The following is a 26809-nucleotide window of genomic DNA, read 5'->3' as shown; positions in this document are numbered from 1 at the left end:
ACTTAGTATTTCACATAGGTTTCAGTTAGAAGACTAGTTAATCTTTAATGGCTATGAATGCTTTAGATTCTTTTCCTCAGGAAGGAAAGGATTATTCTTAAGGTCTGTTCCCCCACTTTTCAGTTTCAGGTCACTTTCTTTAACGTGCTACTGGTCATACACTGCGGATGGGAATGATAAAGGTTGATGATGTCAAAAAATTCTTCTAGAACAAAGATAGTGCCAACTAAAGTAGGTGATTGCTACAAATATTTAAGAAAGATTGTTTTGGATTATGTGTGTAAAGTGGAGCTTTACTCTTGCTACAGTGCACACGCATCTTGATACAGGTGTGTGTAATTAAATATAATTTTATGATATAGCAACAAGCCATTCCTACCCTTGTATCTTAATCAGAAACTTAAGTGAAGGCAAAAAAAGGAAAAGATTATTTGCACAATATTCCTTGTTTTTATGCTGAGTTTATTTCAGTGTTCTCTTGGAATGGCTTAATTTGTTATTCATACTATATGACAGTTTGTGTTAAATCTGAGGTCGATTTAAGTATTGATAGCTTTGTATCATCTTTCTTATACCTGAATATTGCTTTTGCCATCAATGTGGCTTAAAGGAAGCCAATTTGAAAGCTAGCCTTAAAATAATAATAATGTAAAGTACTTCCAAGTACTGTAGGTGTTCCTTAATCTGTGTGCCACTATTTGTTATCCAATCACATTTTCCTGTACAAAAAGTTTTTTTCCTCTTACTGATGCAGAGTGAAAAATCCACATGAATCAAAGAGATTACTGTCTATTAAATCACACTATGCTGACAAGTGCACAAATGTATCTGAAAAAAAATCAGTTCTGGTAATCTTAGATGTTACTTGTGTTTATTTTAAGCTTCAAGTAGTTTTAATTGCACAAGTCTGATTTTCTTCTTCCAGTTGATGATACCCCTTTCACTCAGTGGAACATTTTTAAGCGCCCTGCAAATATGTGTTGGTTTTGTAAAAAGTGTGTAGAGTACTGAGTATGCAGGAACCCTCTTGATGGGGATAATATTGATTTAATTTATTCTTATTAGGTTCTTTCAGGCAGAGTTCTTTAGAACATGTGATAGATTCCACCCGCGTCCACGGAATTGTTCTTTAGAATCTAAGTTTTCATTTAAAAAAACGCCCAGTGGTTGTGAAGATAACTTTGAAAACGTGGACAGAATGTAAACTGTGCAGTGTTGTCACTGAGTGTACAAGTAGTTTGAAAAAGAGCTTTGAGTTATGTAAACTTCCCTACCTGTGTCAATGGGCTATTAAATCTAAAATCTACAGATAAACATTTTAATGTTAGCTTTCTTAGCTATTTCATTGCTGATCATCACTGTAGGAGAAACTTCAGGTAAATGTGCTTGACCCACAATCCCAGATTAGTTTCCATATATCTCCCTTTAACAAAGCCCAACTGTGTTCTGCTTTGTTGCCAAAACCTTCTGTTTCCTGTGTCCTCACCCCCCCCCACACTCTTAAATTTGTAAATACAAAAATGTGCAGCATATCAGACATTCAAAATGTAGAGGCAATGTAAAATAAATTGAATAATAGCTTCTTTAGTATTTTTATATTGAATTCTTTATTTTATTTAATATTTAATTCATTGTAAACCTTGGCTCTTTAATAAAGGAAGCTGCCCCAGAATTTCCCGTGTGCTGCACCAGAGTGCTGTGATACAATGTCCTTGCCATGGAATTTAGGTCTAGCTTCTTGTGATGCATAAGAGGCTTTCATTGTAGAATTTAAGTAAGGGTGAGCAAGCCAACATTTGTTTATAATTATACAGTATCACTGAGGACTTCTAAGAGCTTCTTTTAAAATATTAAATGAACATGTTGAAAGAGAGATCTTTTAGACCAACTTCTGTTAGTGAAAGGGACAAGCATTCAAGCTTACTCTTCAGATATTTTTCAAATATGGCATTTCATTATATTTTCATAAGGGAAAATGATTGGTTGTTACTGAAAATATTCAAGATGTAAATGTATATGTCTGATAGATAATGCCAAGTTATTCAGCGTCAACTGCAGCTGAATGTAGAGCGGAAAAAAAAAAGTGAAATTCTGTCTGGCATTAACCTTCACAAATTTATGTTTTGTCAGGTAACAGATTGGGTAGCACCTTCATTTGATGATTTCTTTGGGAATACAAATATCTTACCTAGTACCCTTCTTGTTAAGTCATCTGGGGAGGCTAATCAGCATCAGAAGAGAAAAGATCATTCCTCTGTGCCAGAAAGTAGCAAGAAAAAGGTTCTGGGCAGAATCAAAGGAAAGTCATCTTCAATAGATCACATTTGTGATCACTCTAAACAAAATCAAAGCCAGTCTCAAAATGAACCATGGGTGGATAAATACAAACCAGGAACACAGGTACAAGAAATATTTTAAGTGTTAGATGTGGTAAGGGATACAAAATCATTTTTGTGTAACTTATGAATTGTTCTGTTTCTGCAAATTAGTCCTACCTAGAGTGTAGCTTCTAAATGTTAGTTTGTCTTGCATCAGTGTATAAGCTGAATGGTTAGTTGACTGTGCCAACTATCTGTAGAGAAGATCCTGAACAAACTCAGGTTTTCACAGCTATTTATCCACAGAACTTGCATTTTTAGTGGTGCATTTCAAATATGTTAATGTGTATTGACTTATTACTCTCAGAATGAGGAACCTTGTGGTATGAACTACTGTGAAGTAGTAAATTAACATTCTTATGCATTTAAAATAATCCCCCTCTGAAATGGCTTTGTTGGTATGTATGTAAATAATAAACAACTCTACTTCAGGGATTGTTTCAGGGCTCATCTTTGATTCTTGGCATTTGGAAAATTGGTGGGGAATTGGAGGAGTTAAAGGAGGGGATTTGTGATGGATTACTTCTAATTGCTGTGTTTAGGATATATTTAAATTACGTTAAGGGTGGCTAGGGCGTTCTCATACAAGCCCTTTGTTTGGCATTTTTACACACACAAATACTATTCTTGAACTGTATCAATAAAAGCTCATAAATAAGAGCTTATATGCATTTCTTATATCCTTTCTCGTCATTCTAGAATGAGCTTGCTGTACATAAGAAGAAGATTGAAGAAGTTGAAAGCTGGTTAAAAGCTCAAATATTTCAAAGGCAGCCAAAGCAGGTAGTCCATAAATTATATTTTTTAAAATTTTTTGATTTAATTAAGTTGTAAGAAGTTAAACTTGCAAGTAATCATACAAATGAGACTACAGACCTTTTATAGCTTATATACAGTAGACTCCACGTCACTGAAATAGAATGAATTATGTGGGGTTCATGGGGTTCATTTGGATAAACAGGATATTTCTTAACGCATAGCTGGAGACAAATCTAAAATTGGCTTAATGGGGTTTGAAGTAAGAGAGAGCCTCTGTATTTTGTTTGGGAGACACCATGTTTATACATTTAATGAAAAAATGGACCCATGTGACTGTCCACTGCAGTATGAAGGAGCTCATTGTGAGAAGATCATTACACCATAAACAATGACACACATTTAAAAATATAACTTCTGATTTAAACTGCTGTGTACAGATGCTCAGAAATGCCCATCTTGCTGAAAATTTAATATCTTGGGAGTTTAATGCACAAGATAGTTGGCATTCTATTTTAATATTGAAAGGACTGTTGATGTTTTAATATCGGTATAAAATTATTCTAACAATGTAGGTGACAGTTTTACTTTTCAAACTTATCTATTCTTAGATCCCTTCCGAGTCTGTATATGTCAGAGAAACAGAACTGGATTCTATTTCTCCTTCACCAACAGAATTATTTACTAACTTCTGGTCAGTTTACACCTGTGCAATCTCATTGAAGGTAATGGGGTTGGACAGGTGTCGTTGAAATGCTAATTTATTCAGCAGAGCTTCTGTTATTGATGATATGTTAGTGTGCAGGAACTAAGCTTGAATTGTATAATGGCAGATTGATTTTGTAGAACTGGTGCTTGTAAAAGTATGGCTTTTCTTCATAAACTGAGAACACTTAAGAAGAATCCTTGAGACACAATTAACATGTAACCTCAGATGTTGTTTCTCGTCACTTTTCAGAAAAGAACCAAGCTATAAATGTTCTACCATTTCCTTAGAGGAAATCTCAAAATGAAATGTTTAATACTAAACTGGATGACGCCCTAGACACACATACAGCTGGGGAACAATTTGACATGGTCAAGGGGATGATCTAGAGAACCTGAAAAAGGCCCTGTCCTGTTTTCCTTGTACACCCAACATTCCCACTGAAGCCAAAAGGGAGTTTTGATAGTTCATAGAATGGAGGACTGGGCCTCTACTAGTTAATTTCTATCTCATTTCTAAGATTTTTCTGTGAAGGCCCATTTTAAAGCAGGACTGATGTGCAGCATCCTATTGTGGGGGGTCTCAAATTGTATCTCATATTAGCAAAATGTCATTGCAAACAATGGGTTCTATAATGTAGATTATAATTTTATTTTTCAGAATTATTTCACACTTTATCTATGGTGAAGTGCTATAAGGCATGTGAACTTTCAGATTCCCTAACTATGGGCCATTTTGCTCAGTGTTTTAAAGTGGCAGGTCCACACCTCCTTTCTTACTGTCACAATCCAGAGAAAAATACGTAGAATATATTTATGATAAACTGTCATTTCTCCTCTGTCCACTAATTATGTAGTGTGGTGAATATACAAAGTGTGAGTCAGATCACAGAGAGAACGGACACATGCATACAGATACTTACTGATAGTCTTCACAAGGTGGAAACTGAGTGCCCGAGTCTCCAGTTCACTAGATCAGTGCTGTACCAATATATTAGAACATTAACTTGACAAAAATATTTTTAACACTGAAAATAGGACTATAAAACTTGTCATACCAGACCAGACCCATTGTTCAACTAGTCTGGTAACCTACCTTTGCTAGTTATAAATACTTTAGATGAAGGCAAAATAAAACCCCGTCTAAAGCACCTGCTCAACTTGTTCCAGCAAAGTGTTAAAACTCAGTCTACTTTGAATTTATCTAAAATGTAAAGTGTTGAAATTGTTTATTAATATGGGACATCACCAAACATCAATTTAACAATAAATTCCTTTAATAAATCCAAAGGCCAAATGTTACTTTATGTAGTAGCTTTAAACATGTCTAAAAAGCCTAAATAATAAAGATTACTACATCCAAACAGTAACAAAACATTTATATGCATTTGATCAAGATATTTACAAATAGGCTAAACCCAGGGGTTTTAAACCCATTTTTGGTCTGCTCCAATATGGGGAAGCGGGTATTAGCAATGAACTCTTTAAGAGTTTATTTTTTATACTCTCTAACAAACAAGTGATGTCATTGCCAATTACTGACTTCAGCTAAAAATCAACTGGAGACAGTTCACCCTTATTTCTAGTATTAATCCAGATAAGATATACAATCTCCTTTTTTTTTTTTCCCCAAGGCCTTTCCTCCCCTCCTTCTTGGTGTGAAACAGTTTTTCAATTGCACCTAGGATTACATGGGCTTTAACGCTGGTGTGAGAGTTGGTTAAAGGCCATGTTGGCTCATTTTAAGACACATTCTCTTTCTGTGATTTAAAATCATCTGCAGTCACCGCTGGCCGTCGGAGGCCTTTTTATAAATTTCCCCTGATCTCATTAGCTATTTGTTGAACCAGAGATGTGCTCCCTAATTTTATTCCTTATGGCCTGATCACTTTTTTATTTTCAAGGCATTCCTTCTACTTGCTAATCAGGGCCTTTCTTTACAACACACACATTTCCTTAACCAAACTTAAGCTAACTTTAATTCTTTAATTTTATACTTATCCCACATAAGATAAAACAATTTAAAATTGTTGTGTTGGTGTGTTCTGTTGTTTTTTTGTTTTTTTTGGTCATTCGTGTTAGAACCTTTACTACGTGGCCAGATCTACTTAGGTTCTGCGTTGTGATCCTTTAGCATCCCTGGTGTACCCATGAGGAGTCTTTTAGACTTAGAGTGGATCTCAGTGTAGAATCGGGACTTAAATATTGCACGCAGTGTGTATAAAACTAACATATTTTCCCATTTTAAAAATCAGGTTTTTAATAGAGCAATGATACAATACTCCAAAAGAACAGAAACCTTAACTCAGCATTTCTCCTCTGTCACATTTGAGTCTTGGCTTATAGTGCTCTTTTTGTTACAGGGTGCCTCTATTTTAGTGTTAACTGGACCCCCCGGTTGTGGAAAGTCTGCAACTATACAAATATTAGCAAAGGAACTTCATGTTCAGGTGCAAGAATGGACAAATCCAATATCTCTAGACTTTAGGAAAGAAGATTTCAAGGATGCTTTTAACTATGGTAATTTCCCCACAGTTATTTTTAAAGTTTCTTAACTGTAAAGATTAACATCTAAAAAACATTAAATAAGGAATAACTTTACATTTCTTTCTGAGAGATTTGATGCTAGAAAATATGCTTGGCAAAAAGATTGTTTTATGTATTTGTTTGATATGCAATGTCAAATTAAAGCCAAAATGCAATGTTCTGATTTTTAGTTTTCGTTTGAAATGTGAATTTTTTTTTTTAAAAGGACTGTTCACCTGGTGGGTGAAATTCACTTCAGTTTAGAGGGCCTATATAATGTCCGCAGCACTACGTAAGTCCTCTAAGTGAGACTTAAATGTGTCAGAGGGCCTGTGGCAGACCCGTTGCAATGGAGTCGACTTTATCCTTTAAAAAGAGTTTTGGAACATATTTGACAGTAGACTGTTAAATAGTCATTAACAGGAAATATCACGGGGATATGATGGCTCTTGTATGTATTTATAATATTTGATATAATATGGGACATTTTTAATGAATTTTCCTCTTCAGAATCAAGTTTTCAGATACTTCCCAGTCAGGCCCAGACTGCTGTCTTTCAAGACTTTCTGTTAAGAGCAAATAAGTATAACAAACTTCAGATGCTAGGGGAATCCACAGAGGCTGATGATAAACTTATTCTCATTGAAGTAAGTAAAAACTCTTGAAATTGTTATTTACTTGTATTACTATAGAACCTAGAGGCCCTCATCACGGACCAGGAGCTTCTTGTGCTAAGTGCTGGAGTACAAACAAAGGACAAAGACTCTCCCTTACCCCAGAGAGCTTACCTTCTAAGTATGCGACAGGAGATAAAAGATGATTCAATACAAACGTTACAAAGAAACACTGAAACAGCATTGGTCAGGATGAAGGTTGTGGTCCCAGCACTTTAGCATCCTAACCATTGTCATGTTTTTGTAGACGTCGCAGCACAGAGGATGGAGGAGGATAATGAAAGAGGTTTATGGGAGCTTCTCCCAAGCATGAGGGGCAGTATGGGAGGAAGCACGAAGCTGCTTGTTTGAAAATTTAACAAGGAGTGATGGACGTCACTGACATCAGTGGCCAATTGAAGGCAGGAGTCAACGTGTTTACAGTGAATGAGAGATATGTAGGATAGGAATAGGCTACCAGAGCCTTGAAAATGAAGACAGGTAGCTTATGTTTGATGCAATAGAGGAGGAGGAGCTAGTGGAGGGATACAAAGAGAGAGGAGACATGGTCAAAGCAACAAGATATGAAAATGGACTTTGCAGCAGCATTCTGAATGGAAATAAGTGGGGCAAAATTGTATTTGTGAAGGTCAGTATAAAATATATTGCAGTAATTGAGTTAGGAGATGAGCACCTGGATGATAGTTTTAGCTGTATGGGTGGATATGATAGGTTGTGATGAGATTATCGGCATGAGTGCCAGGCAGAGTGGTAGTGTTGTCTGCAGTAATTGAGAGGGAAGATTTGGGGCAGGGCCGGCTCCAGGCACCGTGCTTATCAAGCAGGTGCTTGGGGCGGCCACTCCGGAGTGGGGCAGCACTTTCAGCTATTCAGCAGAGGGTCCCTCACTCCTGCTCGGAGTGAAGGACCTCCCTCTGAATTGCCTCAGATTGCGATCGCGGCCTTTTTTTTTCTTTTTTTTTTTTTTGGCTGCTTGAGGCGGCAATACCCCTGGAGCCGGCCCTGACTTGGGGGGAGGAGAAGATTAAAGGACTCTGGTTTAGCTATGCTGATCTTGATGCTGATGAGTAGACATCTGTGAGGAGATGTTAAAGCGACAGGCTGAGATATTAGGGCAGAGAGGTGAAACTGAGTGGTCAGCATAGAGAAAGAGTTGAGTTGAATTTGTGTTTGCAATGAGATTATCAAGAGAAGAGGTGTAGAGGGAAGAGGCAGGGACCAAGGACAGATGTGTATGGAACCCCCACAGAAATCTAGAGGGGGATGAGGAGACACCTCTGAAGAAGCTATTAGAGAGGTAGGAGAAAAACCAGGAAAGGAAGCCAAGGGCGGGCAGGATTCAAGAGACGCATAGCTGACTGTGTCAGAAGTGGTTGACAGGTCTAGAAGGATAAAGATTGCTGTTCAAAGGGTGGAAGCTGGGTTGGCACGAGTCTAAAATGGAATTGAAAGACAGGAGCTCCAGACAGTGATTGCAGTTAATGTGTTCAATTAATTTAGAGATGGAAGGGGAAAGGAGCAAAGGGAAGTAGCTGGAAAAAAATTCCACCTTTGGCCACACTTGCTTAAGATGGGGGAGTCTGAAGCATACTTGAATTGTGAACGTGAAGAGTCAGAGGGGGTGGAGAGAGGTTAAGGAGAAAAGTAAGGAAGGGGTGAGAGTGGGTGGATGTAAGGGAGATCAGCAAATGGGAGCGGGGAAACGGAGGGGTTAGAGGAGGAAAGCAGATAAGAAACTTCTGGTCATAGGAGGGGAAGGAAAGTTACTTCATATTTGTCAGTTTTCTCTTGGAAGAAATTGAGATCCCGTGCAGGGAGAATGGAGGCACGAGGAGGCATGGGTTTGAGGAGTGAGTCTAAGGCGACAAAAGGGTGCTGTTGAAAGCTGTGATTCATGATCATTTACATTTACTTGGTAAACATATTAAATATTAAATAATTGAATTCCTAATTTAAAAAAAAAAACACATACACACACACACACACACACACATTTTTGGAAAGCAGGGAAATTTTCAGGCCTCTTAATCCATAATAAAGGAGAAAAAGGACACAGAACCACTATTTTCTTCTTCTGTTCTGTTCCTGTATTAAGTTTATTTGAAAAATTATTTAACTAGACATTTATGCAGCTTATCTAATCACATGTTGAATTTTGCTTGAAACCAGTGTGGACTGGAGAAAAACTGTCTGTTTTCATGGAGGGCTTTAACTTTCAGTCCACTAGCAGAGAACAGATACACTTGAATTACAATACTTCATTTGTTTTCACTAGGACATGCCTAACCAGTTTTATCGTGACCGTGACAGTTTACACGAGATTCTGAGGTGAGTTGTAAGTAATCTGCTTATGGGCTAAAATCCTTAAAAACTGCCAGTAAACTAGAGTTTGTGACCCTTGTTGTGCTTATTTTGTGTTTTAGGAGGTTTGTGCGGACAAGCAGATGTCCCCTTGTTTTTATAATCTCAGACAGTCTCAGTGGAGACAGCAACCAAAAGTTATTATTTCCAAAGGAAATTCAGGAAGAACTGTGTATATCTAGTATTAGGTAAGAGATCATTCACTGCATAAAATTAACCAGAAGGTTAAGTGTAGAACCAGTAGTTTAATGAAAACTTTTTCTTATTGAATTTGATAGTTTTAACCCTGTGGCTCCAACAATGATGATGAAAGTTCTTAATCGAATAGCTACAGCAGAAGCAAGTATGGTAAGGCATCAAAAACTGCTTGACTTCCACATGGTGCTAGGATCACAGCAAAACATCTCAGGCTGTTAAAGCTAGAGTATTAGTTTGTGATCATGTTGTGGTTTCATCCCTGTGTTGTTTAATCCAGGGATGAAACTTTCGTAAGTGGCTTGTTTGCCAAAAGTAGTGACTTTGGATTCATAGAGAAGAGTCTGGTCTAATTCCTGAGATGACTTTTGAAAATTCTTCTGTATGGTACAAAAAGCACCTGCTAAAGGATATGAAGCAAATTATTTTCACGATGGTGATATTGTAGATGGACTCCACACTGGCAGTAATAATAGGCCTTGGTATGCATTAAAAATTTGAAAGCTGTTTTTACTTCAGATATTGCAATTATTTTTGCTTTATCTTTTAGAATGGAGAAAAATTTGCTGTCCCTGATAAAACCTCTTTAGAGTTGATTTGTAAAGGCTGTTCAGGTGATATTAGAAGTGCAATAAACAGTCTTCAGTTTTCATCTTTGAAAGGTAAATATATAGAACTTTCTCACCAATTCTGTGGTAGAGACTTTTTTTTTAAAACCCAATTATGCCAATCTTGCAAAAAACCCTCTCCAGATGCACATTGCCAGCAGGAGTAGGAGGGAGGAATTATTTTAATACTGTGGTTGAGTGTCTTAAATGCCTTACCTTAATATTAGCATAAGAGCAAAAACTTTTCTTAATATTAGCCAACTAGATTTAGAGTTAATACATAGCTTTGGAGAAGAGAAGGTGGAGGTTAAGATTTTTAAATTATTATGCTCTTTCTTCTTCCTGACTCTTGATGTGCTTTCCTTTTGTTTATGATTTTACCAAGCAGAGCTTTCTTGACACACTACTTAATCTGGAAAGAAATGTTTTCCCATGCCCAGAGCGCAGTTCTCACTCACCCCTGTACCCCAACAGCCTTGCTCAACTAGCCGGAAGAGGGAGATGGAGAGAGTAGCGAGTGATGACGGGGGAAAGAGGAGCACTAGGCAGGACTTCAAAGGAAAGAGGCGGAGCAGGGGGCATGGTCTCAACAAAAGAGGCAGAGCAGGGTTCAGGAGAGGTTCCAATGCTCAGTGTGTGGTTTCACACATTAGAAAGTTGGCCACCTTACCTGCTCCCCACTCAGAAGGTGATCAAATAATCCTTCAATATCCAGTCTTTTGCTAGCTGAGGGAGGGCAATACTAGACCTGATTTAAGCTAAGTGTTGCCAAGCTTTATATTAAATATGCCATTTACTTAAAGGAGAGAACTTCCAGGAAGTAATGTACTACTTTCTGCTGCACACTGCATGTAAAATGAAAATTTGTACTTAAAGGAGACCCAAATATATATTTCCAAATCTCAGTGGAAACTCTGAAACAGATTAGAATTTTTGAAGATCTCACACACACAAAAAATATGACCTGGGCATTGTAAAAGTGAAAATTTAGGAGTTGCAGTTCACTTTAAACCCGTAGATGGTGAATACATAATCCTTCAAATTAAAAATATAACTGCTGGCTTGGTAGTCAAGAGGTGGTTTATCTGAATATAATAAACATGATAGGCCAGACCTGAAGAAGATACCTGTGTGAGCTTGAAAGCTTGTCTCTCACACCAACAGAACTTGGTCCAATGAAAGATATCATCTCATCCACTTTGTCTTTGGAGTAACAGACTTGTCACAGTCTGTTCAGTTATTTTGTACTATCTCAAATTTAAAATGCATGTCGCTTCTTGTGTGTTCAGTGACAGTGATGGGGCAGTCAGAGCTACAGCAAATGCCACAAGTTGCGATTTTTCAAAAGCTCTCTGCGTTGGAGGCCAATGTTGAATGCTTTAGAAGTTCCCTCCCATAACAAACAAAAAAAGAAATGTGATAGTTCAGGGTTTAGTGCACATTAATTTGTTTTTGTTAATTTTACTTTCTGAAGGATTTGCATAATATCTTAAACATTTGATTTTGTAATTTTGTTTCTAGATTGGTAACTCAGAGTTTAAATATCCTATTTCCCCTTCTGGATATTATTGATTTTCATATTAAAAGTTAATGGTTTTGTCTCTAATATATTCAGTTTGTGTCCGTTTCTAGTGGTTTGTATAAAGTGTATACATTTTTACAGGAAAAAAACTCCACTGAATATAAGGAAGGCGGGAAAGTAATTTTTACTTATTTTTACCAGCTAACAGTCTGAGATTAGTAATGTACCAGTAAGTGGATGATAATAAGTATTTGGAGAGTACCAGAAAAATGTCACTTAAGTTCTGAGATTCACTAATAGACTGCAAGAGTTGGTGCTGAAATATGTACTGCAGGTTATTTAAATCTTCTTAAAATTACAAGCTAATGTGCATGTATATAAAACTTCAAATGCAATGGACTCTGCCTACAAATATACTTTTATGAAAAAATGAGAGAGGGTTACAAAGAGAACTTTGGACAAATGGCAGAAGGAATGACAACTTCTATTTGTTGTTCAGTACAGGAGAAGTACTTGAGTCCTTTATCAAGGTATCCCAGACTAGTGATTATATAGTTTCACTAATCCCTGTTGTAGAGAATATGAAGAAAAGAGCAATTGTTTGTATTTAGTGGGAATTTTTCAACCATTCGGATATACTGGCTTAAAATTAGATTGAACAGATAACAGCCCTTCAGTAACTTTACAGGAACTACAGCTCCACATTAAAAGCAGCAAAGAATCCTGTGGCACCTTATAGACTAACAGACGTTTTGGAGCATGAGCTTTTGTGGGTGAAAGCTCACGTTCCAAAACGTCTGTTAGTCTATAAGGTACCACAGGATTCTTTGCTGCTTTTACAGATCCAGACTAACATGGCTACCTCTCTGATAGCTCCACATTAGACTCTTCATGGCCTCCAGAATTCTGTAACAAATTATTGTAGCAGAAAACATATAATACCCATAAATGGAATAATACAGTTTAAGTAATAGTAATGGAGATATTGATACACCTGGAAAAAAAATAGACAAGAGACAGCAGATAAATAAATATAAATCTAGCTCTCCTTTACTGTTGGGATACAGAATGTTCACCTGCCACCAAACTGAATCATCTATGCAACTCTTAAGTATTAGAGAATTTGAATAAGGCAGGGGTGGCCAGCCTGTGGCTCCATAGTCACATGCAGTTCCTCAGAAGTTAATATGCAGCTCCTTGTCTAGGCACCAATTCTGGGACTGGAGCTACAGGTACCAACTTTTCAATATGCGAGGGGTGCTCACTGCTCAACCCCTGTCTCTGCCATAGGCTCTGCCCCCACTCTACCCCTTCCTGCCCCCTCCCCTGAGCCTGCCATGCCCTCACTTCTCTCCCCTGCCCCCGAACCTCCTGAACACCACAAAACAACTGATCAGGAGGCGCTGGGAGCAGTGAGGTGGAGCTGGTGGAGGGCTGCTGACATTAGTGTGGCTCTTTGGCAATGTACATTGGTAAATTCTGGCTCCTTCTCAGGTTGGCTACCCCTGCAATAAGGGGCTCTTTTTTTTTTTTTTTTTTTTTTTTTTTTTTTTAATGATTCAGGTCACTGCAGAAGCAGTAGACTGTTGGAAGATGCACTGAAAGGATAGAGTCAGTCAGAGTCAATCTTTCTCTCTGTTTTCCTTTCCACCTCCTTTTCCCAGTTGGACTCAGATGTTACACAGAAGCTTCATATATATAATACATTGATAACTGAACAGAATGTGACGGACCCATTGCAAATATGATTCCTGTGACGTTAACAAGAAGATAATGTCAAATAATGTGTCTGGAAGGGATTTTGTACTTGTTCATATATGTGAGAGGTTCTATTAAAATAATTACCAAAAAAAGCAAGCTAGGTCACTTGGGCACATTTTTCAAAACTTGAGTAAGTTTAAGTGTTTTAGTTTTTGAGGGGGCATTCATCTTGACACTGAAACAAGCATTTTGTCATTTTCAGTATTAGCTTAAAGTATAAATATGGAACAGGACACTGACATAAGTGCATATATACCATTAGAGTAAATGAACTTGGTACGTGTGTCCATTACTTATTAATAAATAGAAAACACATTAAAATCTGTGAAATAGAAGATTTATTTGTTACAAGATGAAAATCCGTCACTCAATAAATAAGAAGGTTAATATAGTTCTAAAAAGTGACTGTTCAGGAGCTCTCCCTTTTTAGTTCACTAATGTTAGTACCTGCTTTATTCTAGTTGTTTTGTTCCTTTGATTGTTAGAGTACTCATCAGAGAAGAACTTGTGGTCAAGGAAAAAAGGGAATTCTACATCAAAAAGTAATACAGAAGCATGCAGAACCAAGAAGAAAAAGAAAGCTGATAAGACCTTAGAAAACCAGGAGATACAAGCTATTGGTGGCAAAGATGCCTCCATCTTTCTTTTCCATGCTTTGGGGAAAATACTTTACTGCAAAAGTAAGAGGACTTTATTTACCCATTATTCATTGTCTAAATGAGAAACAATTAATGATCTGTAGATGGTCACTGGATTTGCAAAACTATTTCTTAGAATTACCTGTAACTCTACTGTTGGTTTAATCATTGTGTAAAGAGATTAGCCGTTGCCGACAGCAATTTGCTTCTCATAGCTTGGACTGTCATTGGCTGTACACATCCAATGTGTAAATAATGCGCACTTCAGAAAAGTTTTACTGTGTGAATATACTAAAATTACATGGTTATAATTCCATGCAGTGATTCAGATGTCATCATAAGCCATGAGGGATAAATGGGATGTGTAGCCTTCAGAACTCTGTGATGAGATAGTTGCCTTGTAATATAACAGGGGTGGCCAACCTGTGGCTCTGGAGCCACATGCGGCTCTTCAGAAGTTTAATATGAGGTTCCTTGTATAGGCACCGACTCCAGGGCTAAAGCTACAGATGCCAACTTTCCAATGTGCCAGGGGGATGGGGTGGTGCTCGCTGCTCAACCCCTGGCTCTGCCACAGGCCCTACCCCCACTCCACCCCTTCCCGCCCTCTCCCCTGAGCCTGCCATGCCCTCCCTCCCCCGCCTCTTGCATGCCACAAAACAGCTGATAGGGAGGGACTGGGAGCAGGGGGCGGTGGAGCTGATGTATTACTGTGGCTCTTTGGCAATGTAAATTGGCAAATTCTGGCTCCTGCTCAGGTTGAAAACTACTTTTTCATGTGATATAAGATGTGGAGGTGTGCTCCTTGTAGTGTCTCCATGTCCTCTTAATGCTGCCTCAGTTTTCCTACTTCTGCTGAAGGATCCTGCTCCCTTCAATCCACTGTTATTTCCCTGACACTTATACTATTGCTGCTACCTTTCCCTTCCCACCTCCCCGCCCCTTGGCTCTTGCCTGCTCCCTTTCCCTTCCCTTTTTAAGGATTACGTTTGCTGCTGCTTCTCTGGGCTGTTACCCTTTTCCCTACCTCGTTACTTTTTCTGCCTTACTACTATTGAGGCTTTTGCTTTCTATAAGTGAAGGCTCACTCAAACTTACTTTCTTTTCGATCTCTGCACTTAAAACACTCACTGGTCTTTGCTTTTTTGCTAGCCACTACAGTTCGCTGCTGTCAGAGTAGCTTTCCTTTACTCTTATGGTGGCTCCTCTTTAACCTTCATGGGAGCAGCTTTGCCTCTTGCTCATCTGTTGGAGTAGTTTGTCTAGTGACATGGCAGATTGGTTTGACATACCATTTTTAAAAAGCTATAATTTAGTTATTTATTTAACACTTTTATACTGGGTACCTCCTAGAGATCGAATTGGTCAGAGCCCAGTTCTGCTAGGTGCTGTACAGACATAGAAAACCAAGTCCCTGTCCAAAGGGATTATGAGAAAATGGTGAGAGGAAAGAAAATACTTTCTACAAGTGGTTGATGACATCATAATTAACCCATAATGAGGGGTGTCAAGTGATTTAAAAAAAAAATTAATTGCATGATTAATTGTGCTGTTAATAGAAATCCACAGATATTTAAATAAATTGCAGTTTTCTACATATATTGATTTCAGTTACAACACAGAGTACAAACTGTACAGTGCTCACTTTGTTTATTTTTATTAAAAATATTCGGACTGTAAAAACAAGTGATGTATTTAAATTCACTTAATACAAGTCCTGTAGTACAATCTCTTTATCACTAAAGTTGAATTTACAAATGTAGAATTATGTACAAAATAAAACTGCGCTCAAAAATAAAACCGTGTCAAACTTCAGAGCCTACAAGTCCACTCAGTCCTACTTCTTGTCTGAGCAACTGGTTGAACATTTATAAATTGCACTTTCACAATAGATTGCACTACAGTACTTGTGCAACGTGAATTGAAAAATACTATTTATCATTTTTACAGTGCAAATATTTCTAATCATAAATATAAAGTGAGCACTGTACACTTTATATTCTGTCTTGTAATTTAAATCAATATAGTTGAAAATGTAGAAAAAATCCATAAATATTCTAATAAATTTCAGTTGGTATTCTGTTGTTTAACTGTGTGATTAAAATTGCGATTAATCATGATTAATATTTTGAGTTAATCATGTGAGTTAACTGATTAATCAACAGCCTTACCCATAATATAACTAATTAACCTATACTACACAGTCAGCAATATGGATCTAAGCAATAATGCTTAGCTCAAGCATTTCCTGGCAATTAAAGCCAATGATTCTTGGTGATTAGTTCCAGGAAATACCTGATGAAGAAGAGGCCATTGTTACTATAAATCATGAAAGTGTGAAGCAAATATAATCTTGTTTAGGTGCTAAAGTTAACAGTTGTACTGCCTGTTACCATGGATACATTACATTTACAGAACTATGGCCTAATTCACTAAAAACATAAGGTGATGCGGCTAAAAACATAAGATGATGTGGCTCTGCTTTTGTCAGCAGTGACTTTGGCTCTAGACTTTTCCTTACAATTAAGAACCAACACAGTAACCAATAGGAAAATAAGACTTCATTCTCAGTGTTCTAATAAACTGATAATTGCATCTTATTATCATTATACATAGCTAGCATTACCCCCACCCCTTCTTTCCCACCATAAGTTTAAATATGAAGATGAGGCTTGATTTTTATTCCTGATTTTTTGTTAATGTTCAGTACAAACATAAAAATAATGCTATGTTTAATATTAAAGACTGTGGCACTATTTAAATTGCTTATAGGAGAACCACTATCTGATTCAGAATTTCCTCGGCTACCGTCTCGTCTATCTGAATATGAAAGAGACATCTTACTTGTCCACCCTGAGGTAAAGGCCTTTATTAATCATTTGATACCCGTTAATAAGACTTACAAGTATTTATGCAGTTTGATGGACACAGCAGTTTTGTCGTTTACTGTGTGAATAATTATAAATAAAATAGATGTATTAACATTACATAACACTTCTCTTTGTGCAGAACATAGACTAATTGTGGTTGTTGTTTTTTGTTTTTTTAATTAACTAGGATATTGTAGAAAAGTCACACATGCCTGGGGACCTCTTTAATTTATATCTTCACCAAAACTATGTAGATTTTTTCACTGATATAGATGACCTTGTGAGAGCCAGTGAATACTTGAGTACTGCTGACTTCCTCTGTAGTAACTGGAATGTAAGTTTGATACATCTTGGCTCTTAATTTTCATATCCTGCAGCCACATACCTATGCATTCTTATTGATTTATAGTAAAAGAAAACAATGTAGGTTTTTACCATCTATAAACATTTTAATTTATCTACAGCTATGCAAGTCTAACTCTCCTGAAAGTGTAAGCATAATTGTTACTGCACCCTAAACTACGTGTACATTTTAACAAGCTGTACGCATTTTTGGTATGCTTTGTATTAATATTTCCCACAACATACAATAGTGTGTACAAAATACTTGCCAGAAGTGCTGTCCTTTTCGGGTTATGGTGAATACATATTACAAATTGGTTCAGAGAATATGCCTTTCACATGAAATAACTAAGCCAGTTAATGCTTTTATCCTTTAACGAGTATTCCAAACATGGATGAGTAGCTGCACATTTACAGCAATATTTGCTCACCTTTATAAACTTCCACACTGATTCTGCAAACTTCACAATTTGCATAATGTCATGTTTTGTTTTAGTCACGACTTACACTCAGGGAATACAGTGCATCTGTGGCCACAAGAGGTGTGATACATTCAAATACCGCTAGAGCCTTTGCCCATTGCCAAGGAGGAATGGGTTTTCGGTCTTTTCATAAACCCCAGTGGTTCCTAATCAGTAAAAAGGTAAATACTTCACATTTAAGGTACTTTTGTTTAAATTTGGAAATTTAACTGCTATGGTTTATAGTGTTGTTTATGGGACTATTCATGTTAGAAACAATATATTAAACAAATATAGAAGTGTATGCAAATACCTTTTTTTTTTTCCTTTTTTTTTTTTTAATCAGTTTTCAGATATAGACTTAAACTTATTTTCTACTAATTAGAAAATAACTAGGGGTCCCAGAAAACAGACTATTTTACACCCAAAATTAAGAGATTGTTCTACAGGATTTCTGAGATCCTTGAAATTCTAGTTAATACAGTACAAAATTAGTGAAAAAGAAATATAATGAAGTGTGTTGTAAATGAAATGAAACTCATGCTCCCTAAATCATCCTAGTCTGATTTGTAAGGTGGACAATTATTGATTCCCTTACTATTGCCTTGCCTTATGTGTTTGTGATCAACAGCTCAACTATAAGATTACAAAGCTCTTGGAAAAAAATTGTACTTCATTTAAAAGGTGCCCTATCCTGTCTGGAAAGCCTGACTGAAGCATCCTATAATTCAATTATAAGAATCTTCAGGAAAATTGCAAGAGAAACACAAGACAGATTTGAAGGAAATAAATTTAATGTTGAAGTTTTTTGTTTTTTAATTAAACCTGGTTGCTTATCTTTTTTCTGAATCCTCACCCCTTTATGGCTGTTTGAAGAACAATCCACTAGGCAAGGGCAGGGCTTATTATGCTGTTTTGTATGATGTGGAATGTTTGGGTGAACATTCATTACAGCTTTTAACATATCATAGTAACTTACATAATTATACTGACAAAATAACAGAGCCAAAACATGGATTCTTTGGTTTCTTTGGAGCTTAATTAAGCTTTCAGGTACTGTGTTTTTTCACTTGTGGTATTTTGTTCTTTGTTCCCTCCCTCCCCCCTATAGTATCAAGAAAACTGTCTCGCTGCAAAATCTCTGTTTTCAAGTTTCTGTTTACCACCTTTATGCCTTCAAACCCAGTTGTTGCCTTTTCTTGCCATGCTGACAAATCCAATGAGAAACCAAGGTAGTGTAAGCATAAGGTTTTCTGGGGGGGTTGGGGTTTTTTGTTTTTTTTTTTTAATTTAAAAAAAAAAGTTTAAATTTCTATCCATAATACATATGGAAGGTCCTTGTGAGCTAAAATCAGAACACAATTTGCAGTGTTGTCTAGATAAGAAAACAGCACATTTGTGGAATAAATATCGCATTGCCTCTATATAAATCCATGGCATGCCCACATCTTGAATACTGTGTGCAGACATGGTCACCCCATCTCAAAAAAGATGTATTGGAATTGGAAAAGGTTCAGAAAAGGGCGACAAAAGTTATTAGGAGTATGGAATGACTTCTGTATGAGGAGAGATTAATAAGACTAGGACTTCTCAGTTTGGAAAAGAGACTGCTAAGGGGAGATATGATTGAGGTCTATAAAATTATGACTGTTGTGGAGAAAGTAAATAAGGAAGTGTTGTTGTTTACTTCTTCTCATAACGCAAGAACTAGGGGTCACCAAATGAAATTACTAGGCAGCAGGTTTAAAACAAAGAAAAGTATTTTTCCACACAATGCACAGTCAGCATGTGGAACTCCTTGCCAGAGGATGTCGTGAAGGCCAAGACCATAACAGAGTTCAAAAAAGACCTGGATAAATTCATGGAGGATAAGTTCATCAGTGGTTATTAACCAGGATGGGCAGGAATGATGTCCCTAGCCTCTGTTTGCCAGAAGCTTGGAATGAGCGACAGGGGATGGACCACTTGATTACCTGTTCTGTTCATTTCCTCTGGGGCAGCTGGCACTGGCCACTGTCGGAAGATAGGATACTGGGCTAGATGGATCTTTTTCTGACCCAGTAGGGATATTCTTATGTTCTTTATGTTCATATAGCAACAAAACTTTATATTAGAAGTTTGATTCCAATATACTTCCCCATGTGAGTAGGTGGTTATAGCTATATCCCAAAGGTTCTTAAATGACAGGACATTTGGGTCTCTTTCTTATGCTGAGGTAATGCACATATCCATAAACAAGGTGATTGATTTGAGCAGGAGTTCTTCAAGTGATTGATCATGTGTATTCTACAATAGGTGTGCGTGCTTGCCACATGCACTGATGTTGGAAGTTTCTCCCCTAGCAACCTCTGGAGTGGCGCCTCCATTGTGCGGTATAAGGGGCGCTGCATGCTCCCTCGACCCTCAGTTCCTTCTTGTGAAGGTGCTTTGGAACTGCTCTGCCCCAGCTTTATTGTAGCTCGTCCCCAGAATTCTTGTTCGTTCAGTGTATAGTACCTGTAGTTAGTAGTTTGATTAGTTTTAGTTTAGTTTAGCCGGTGCGCCCGGGCATGCACCGCGCCCTGGGTTTTAAGGGGTGTGACACTTGTAGGCGACCAGTGCCAGTGAGTGATCCGCATGTGGACTGTTTATGCTGTTTGGATGAAATCCATCTCAGTGATTGATTGCTGCAAGAGTTGCAAGTTGTTTAAGCCTCGAACCGAGAGAGAGAGACATTAGACTCTGGGCCATCCTGATGGAGTTGATGTCGACCCCGACTCTGGTGCGCCGCTCCGAGTTGGCACCGGGCACCACGGTGTTGGTGCGTGGCAACCTTTTTCTCCTCCCCCCGGCACCATCTGCCAGTTGGCACTGCTCCCCATCCAAGGGGCATGCCAAGAAGGCTAGGAAGAGGCCACCTCTGCCACGGCACGGGAACAAAAGGGGCAGAGAGGCTACACCCATGTTGGGCAGTCCTCGGTCCCCATCGACCTCCAGGCCTTCGACTCAAGTCGAGCAGAATAGCCCAGCCCATTCCTCATTGGGAGCAGGCTTTCCCGGATGTCCGGATCCCCTCCGCACCAGAGGCGCTGCAAGTGACCTGGGACGTTATGTCCATGCCGGTACCAGGAGCACTGCCAATGTTGGCTGCGCGGTCCAGAGGCAAGCCACCACTGGGATCTCCGGTGTCGCCTCCAACTCGATACCGGTCTCAGTCAAGGGAATTTTCCTGATGCCATTCACTGCTCAGCAACTGTCCCGTGCGTAGTCCACGTAGATAGCCATCAACCCCCACCAGGTTGTCTGGCTGGGTTCCATCTGACAGAGATTCCAGACACCACTCCACCTTGAGGAGCAGACACCGACGGGACCAAGGCAGACGCCGCTGAAGGTCTTTGTCTCAGAGGGGCTATCGTAGCCAGTCACAACACGAACGTCAATGCCGTTCCCGTTCATCTCGCTCTAGGACCCCGCCACAGCACCATTTCAACAGCTCCGGGCATTGATCGCTGGTGCTTTGCCATTGCGGATCTACCTACCAGAACTGATCACGGAGCAGCTGCTACCGGTGGAATTGTTCCTTCACGTCGGAGTCGTGGTCCCATGGTCGGCACCGCTCCTGGCACCGCTGCCTCTCCTCTCGGTCCAGGGACAGCGGCAACTCATACGTCAGCTTGTCCTCCCTTCGTAGTCGACGTGGCTGGCCTGACCCATCGATGGATGAACAGTCTGCTCTGCTGGTGCCACAGCAGGTGCAGTGGCACCGGGCCCTGTGGCTGGCACAATGGTACAAGTAGGCATCGTGGCCCCAGATGCAGCCCCTGGTTGGGGCTCGCTCGGTAGCTGGAGCCTCAGAACGACTATTGGCCTCCCTCTCCCAGCCTCCAAGGAAGGAGTGTGGGGCTTGCATCTTTGGCACTGTGCCCAGAGAGTGACCAGGTGGTGGATCCTCCGGTGCCAGTGGACACGCAAAGTACTGCGCCTGCATCCTTGCCCTCCCCTGCTGAGGCGATTATGGCCCTCCTCCCTCCATCCTTCAGGAGGACTCTAAAGCTCACCAAGAGCTATTCAAAATGGTGGCATCAAACCTCAGCCTTCAGGCAGAGGAGGTGGAGGAGCCCTCAGACTCCCCTTTTAACATCCTGTCCGCCTCGGTATTGGGCAGGGTGGCCTTGCCACTTCATGAAGGGGTAGCGAAAATTTCAAATGCCCTGTGCCAAACCCCAGCCTTATTGGCCCCCATCTCTAAGAGTGGAATGCAAGTATTTTGTGCCCACCAAAGGACATGAATACCTATACACTCACCCTGCCCCTAACTCCCTGGTGGTCAAGTCAGTTAACCATAGGGAGTAGTAGGGCCAAGCAGCCCCTACTCTGAAAAATAAAGATTCAAGGAGGCTGGATTCATTTGGGAGGAAAATTATTCATCCTCAAGCTTCCAGTTATGGGTAACGAACCATCAGGCTCTCCTGGGCTGGTATGAGTTCAATATGTGGGGCTCTTTACTCAAGTTTGAGGGCTCCCTCCAGGAGCATGACAGGAAGGTGTTCAAAGAGCTGGTGGAGGAGGATACAGTGGCTCCCAAGGCAATGCTGCAGGCAGCGGTGGATTTGGCGGACCCAGACGCATGGTCCATGGCCTCTGTGGTGTCCAGGAGAAGGGTGTCATGGCTCCTGCTCTCTGGGTTGTCCAGTGAGGTGAAGCCCTCCTTGCAGGACCTCGTTTGACAGCAAGGCTCTGTTGGTGGAACAGAAGGCTATAAAACTACATGGCCTGAAAGACTCCCACACTACACTTAAGACTCTTGGCCTCTATGTTCTTGGTCCAGCTAGACCTAAGTTTAAGCCACAGCAAGCATCCACCCAGGCCACCTACTCTAAATATGAGCCCCTTTATAAAAAGTCACGGGACTGTAAGAAGTGCCTGTAGAGGCAGTCTCAGTCTACCTCCCAGCCTGGGTCCTCCAAGGGCAGACAGGCAAAGAAAGGGCAGTTTTGACAGGAAGACTGGGGGCAACCTACTAGTTCTCATCAGAAACTTCCCTTCTCCAACTGGTTGTGTGCTTTTTTTCCCAGAGTGGCTGCAGCTGACCTCTGACCGATGGATCCTCAATACCATCTCCCAGTGTTACACCCTCCAGTTTACCTCCACTCTCTGCCCCTGTCCCTCCTAGAGGACTCCTCTCACAAGGCTCTGCTCGATCAGGAGATGGGGCGGCTCCTTGGCCTAGGAGCAGTGAAAGTGGTGCCAGCAGAGTTCAAATGCAAGGGTACTACTCCCGCTATTTCCTTATCCCGAAGACCAAAGCGGGGCTCAGGCCCATCCTGGACCTGCGACATCTGAACCAGTATGTGGTAAAACTCAAGTTCCACATGGTCTCCCTGGCCTCCATCATTCCCTCCCTGGATCCCGGGGACTGGTACGCCACCCTCGATCTGCAGGACGCATACTTCCACATCTATATATTTGAGGGGCACAGACTCTTCCTCCATTTCACAGTTGGGCAGGAACACTACCAATTTACAGTCCTCCCATTTGGCCTGTCCACTGCCCCCAAGGTATTTACAAAGTGTGTGTTGGTGGAGGCAGCCTATCTCATGCACCGTGGGGTCCAGATCTTCCTCTGTCTGGACAACTGGCTGGTCAAGGGCAGCTCCTGGTCACAGGTGCGGGATCACGTGGCGCCCCTGTCCACATGCGATAGTTTGGGCCTGTTGGTAAATGACACCAAGTCCATGTTAGCCCTGGTACAATGCATAGAGTTTATCGAGGCAGTCCTGGACATCATGTTAGCCACAGCCTCCCTCCCACCGGACAGATTCGAGACCCTGAAAGAGCACATCGACACAGTGAGAATAGCCAGTGACAATAGCCAGAGCATGTCTCCAGCTCTTGGGTCACATGTCAGCATGCACATATGTGGTCGATCATGCCAGACTCGAGACGAGGCCCCTCCAGCTCTGGTTGGCTTCGGCATTCTCCCAGGCCAGAGACAAGATGGACAAAGTCCTCACTGTGCCCGAATCAGTGATCACCTCCCTACGATGGCCGTCCTCCCCAGAGAATGTGCGCTGCAGGGTCCCCTTCAGAGGCAGGCCCCTGGTGATGGAACTAGTGTCCAGTGCCTTGAACCTGGGGTGGTGAGCCCATGTGGGAGCCCTTCAGACCCAAAGTCCATGGTCTGCACAGGATCTAGCCCTCCACCTAAACATCAGGGGGCTCGGGCAGTATGGCTGGAGTGCATGGCCTTCCGGTCGCACTTGAAGAGCCAAGTGGTCAGGGTTCTCACGGACAGCACGGCCATGATGTTTTATAACAGGCAAGGCGGGGCCTGATCTTCTGCCTGGAAGCCTTCAAGCTGTGGGACTTCTGCATAACCCACGACATTTGCCTACAGGCCTTCCACCTGCTGGTGCGGGGGCTCACAGTATTCTCCCATGCTATAACTGGGCGATTACTTAAGAGATTGGATCGTCTCTTCCTATACGTTAGGCACCCAGTCCTGCAGTGGAACCTGAACTTAGTGCTGGCCCGCCTGATGGGCTCCCCACTGGAGCCACTGGCTACATGCTCCTGGTTGCACCTCTTGTGGCAATCACATCAGCTGTGTGGGTCTCGGAACTCAGGGCCCTGATCCGACCCCCTGTACATGGTGTTCCATAAGGGTAAGGTCCAGCTCCGCCCACATCTTTCGTTCTTCCTGAAGGTGGCCTCTGCCTACCATATGGGTCAGGACATTTTCCTGCCAGTGCTCTGTCCCAAGCCTTATGTGTCCAGTGAGGAGCGCCACCTCCACATGCTGGATGTGAGACAGGCTCTTGCCTGTTACCTGGAGCAGACTAAGCTGTTCAGGAAGTCTTCGCAGCTGTTCATCGCCTCGGCCAAACGCATAAGAGGTCAGCCAATTTCCACTCAGCAGCTCTCCAGCTGGATCACTTATGCATCTGTATCTGTTATGACCTGGCCGGAATCCCCCTGCCGTCAATTGTGAGAGCACGCTCGACTAGGGTTCAGGCCTCCTCAGCTGCCTTTTTAGCCCATGTCCCTATTCAGGACATTTGTAGGGCTGCCACATGGTGTTCGGTTCACACATTCACCTAGCATTATGTGATCATCTCTCAGACCAGAGAGGACACCGGGTTTGGCAGGGCTGTCCTCCATCCCGAAAGTTTGTGAACTTCTATCCACCTCCAACAGATACAGCTTGGAATCACCTATTGTGGAATACACATGAACAGTCACTCGAAGAAGAAAAGACAGTTACCTTTCCGTAACTGGTGTTCTTCGAGATGTGTTGCTCATGTCTATTCCACACGTCACCCTCCTTCCCCTCTGTCGGAGTTGTCTGGCAAGAAGGAACTGAGGGAGTGGAGCTTGCAGCACCCCTTATACCATGCCATGGAGGCGCCACTTCAGGGGTCACTAGGGGGGCTCCTCTACGGGTATTGCTAGAGGAAAAACTTCAGACACCCGTGCATGTGGCAAGCATGCACACCTATTATGGAATAGACATAAGCAACACATCTCGAAGAACACCAGTAACGGAAAAAGATAACTGTCTTTTCCTTCCTTTTGTATGGCATCTCCAGGTTATGTATTGCTATTGAGGTTTTGTACTGTAACCTAATCCTTAATCCAGTTCACTTCATATGGCAAATGCTGTTGGTTTTTCCTAATGAGAGATGTATTTTAATTGCTTTCATTGCCCCTCTGCATTCTTTGACAATACTTCCATTTACTAGTGGATAAACCAAAAGATACTCTGAAGGCAGAGTATCTTATGGAAGTGCAGAAATCTGATTATAACATAATAGGAAATCAGAGAGGGTCATGATATTGCTGTTATAATAGAAGTTTAGCTGCCCACTTTATTTGAGGTTTAGACAAAATAAGTTGTATTTTCAACAATTCCATGTTTTTCATTTCTGGCAGGTTTAGGAAACATTTTTTCTTCCATTTGTATGCAAAGAGTATGGGAAATATGAGGCCACTCAGTTCAGGAAGCTGATGGCAATCTCAGTGTCAGAAGTCATTTAGAATAAAATGACTTCTGACATATCACAAAGTTCATTGTTTGGAAAACAGGGTCCACTTATTAGATATTGAACTAGATGCCTTTAAGCATACATAAAGCTGAGATAAGGCCTTTCCAGTTTCAAGATGGAGTCATCCTGAAGGCTATCTGAATTGGTTACTACAACATATTTACAGATGCCTACATAAGATTAAAAAATCCTAGCCACTTTATTCACTGCTATTTCTTAATTTGATATAGAGTTGTATGGCATTATACGTTGTGAAAATTCATAATAGGATAATTTTAACTACTATACCAAAAAATCTTGTGGACATTTACAAGATTCGTGAACTACATTTTATTTTTCTTGTGTGCTTTATTTTATGTGCATTATGACTAGTCCAAGGTGACAGTGATTCTGTCTTTGTTCTCAGCTCAGATTGCCTTTATCCAGGATGTTGGAAGGCTTCCCTTGAAGAGACACTTTGGAGGGTAAATGTAAATCTTATTTGTGTTAGAAAAGCACCATTCATGTTTTATATATTGAAAATCAAAGATACTCTACAGTGCATCATCTTTCCTGCACAACGTCTCCAAGATGAGCTATTTCCTTTCTGTTCACGCTACCGAAACTCTCATTCAAGTTCTCATCATCTCATGCCTTGGCTACTGCAACCTCCTCCTCTCTGGCCTTGATGTCTGCAACCTGTCACCATTCAAAATGCTGCTGTTAAGATCATCTTGCTGGCTTGTCACTCTGACTGTATCCTTTCTCCATTGGCTCCCTCTCTTCCACTGCATCAAATGCAGCCTTGTGCTGTGCCTACTACCACGGGGACCTGACCTGGTTGAAGCCTATGTGTTACTAAATGTTAAATGTATACAAATTAACTTACAAAAGCCAGAAAGAGTAAAAGTTATTCTGTCCTTTTACTCCTTACATACCATGAGATTACCCCTGACATTTTGACAGACAGTATATTAGATGCAATATTAGGTGAGCAAGAAAGATGATA

General features: G+C 40.5%; 1 protein-coding gene across 4 annotated transcripts in view; it reads left to right on the top strand.

Moving 5' to 3' along the window:
* Window positions 1–101: 101 nt before the first annotated feature.
* The window catches only part of RAD17 (RAD17 checkpoint clamp loader component), a 31146-nt gene continuing 4438 nt past the window's right edge, over window positions 102–26809 (top strand). The window contains exons 1-15 of one of the 4 annotated variants that reach the window (XM_032769539.2): window positions 102–231; window positions 2131–2400; window positions 3078–3161; window positions 6203–6359; window positions 6876–7012; window positions 9315–9367; window positions 9463–9588; window positions 9679–9748; window positions 10146–10257; window positions 13972–14166; window positions 16897–16982; window positions 17182–17328; window positions 17833–17979; window positions 18909–19029; window positions 26228–26285. In XM_032769539.2, coding sequence (XP_032625430.1) covers window positions 187–231; window positions 2131–2400; window positions 3078–3161; window positions 6203–6359; window positions 6876–7012; window positions 9315–9367; window positions 9463–9588; window positions 9679–9748; window positions 10146–10257; window positions 13972–14166; window positions 16897–16982; window positions 17182–17328; window positions 17833–17979; window positions 18909–19029; window positions 26228–26285 — 1808 coding nt within the window. In that variant the 5' untranslated portion in view covers window positions 102–186. Of the gene's footprint in view, window positions 232–2130; window positions 2401–3077; window positions 3162–6202; window positions 6360–6875; window positions 7013–9314; window positions 9368–9462; window positions 9589–9678; window positions 9749–10145; window positions 10258–13971; window positions 14167–16896; window positions 16983–17181; window positions 17329–17832; window positions 17980–18428; window positions 18647–18908; window positions 19030–26227; window positions 26286–26809 lie in introns of those variants that run through there. The other 3 variants (XM_032769541.2, XM_032769543.2, XM_032769542.2) reach the window with 3 other exon arrangements.

Source organism: Chelonoidis abingdonii, chromosome 6 (assembly GCF_003597395.2).
Source record: "Chelonoidis abingdonii isolate Lonesome George chromosome 6, CheloAbing_2.0, whole genome shotgun sequence".
NCBI classification, from domain to species: domain Eukaryota; kingdom Metazoa; phylum Chordata; order Testudines; family Testudinidae; genus Chelonoidis; species Chelonoidis abingdonii.
Note: the sequence above shows the minus strand (reverse complement) of the source record. Positions and strands in the feature narration are given on the sequence as shown.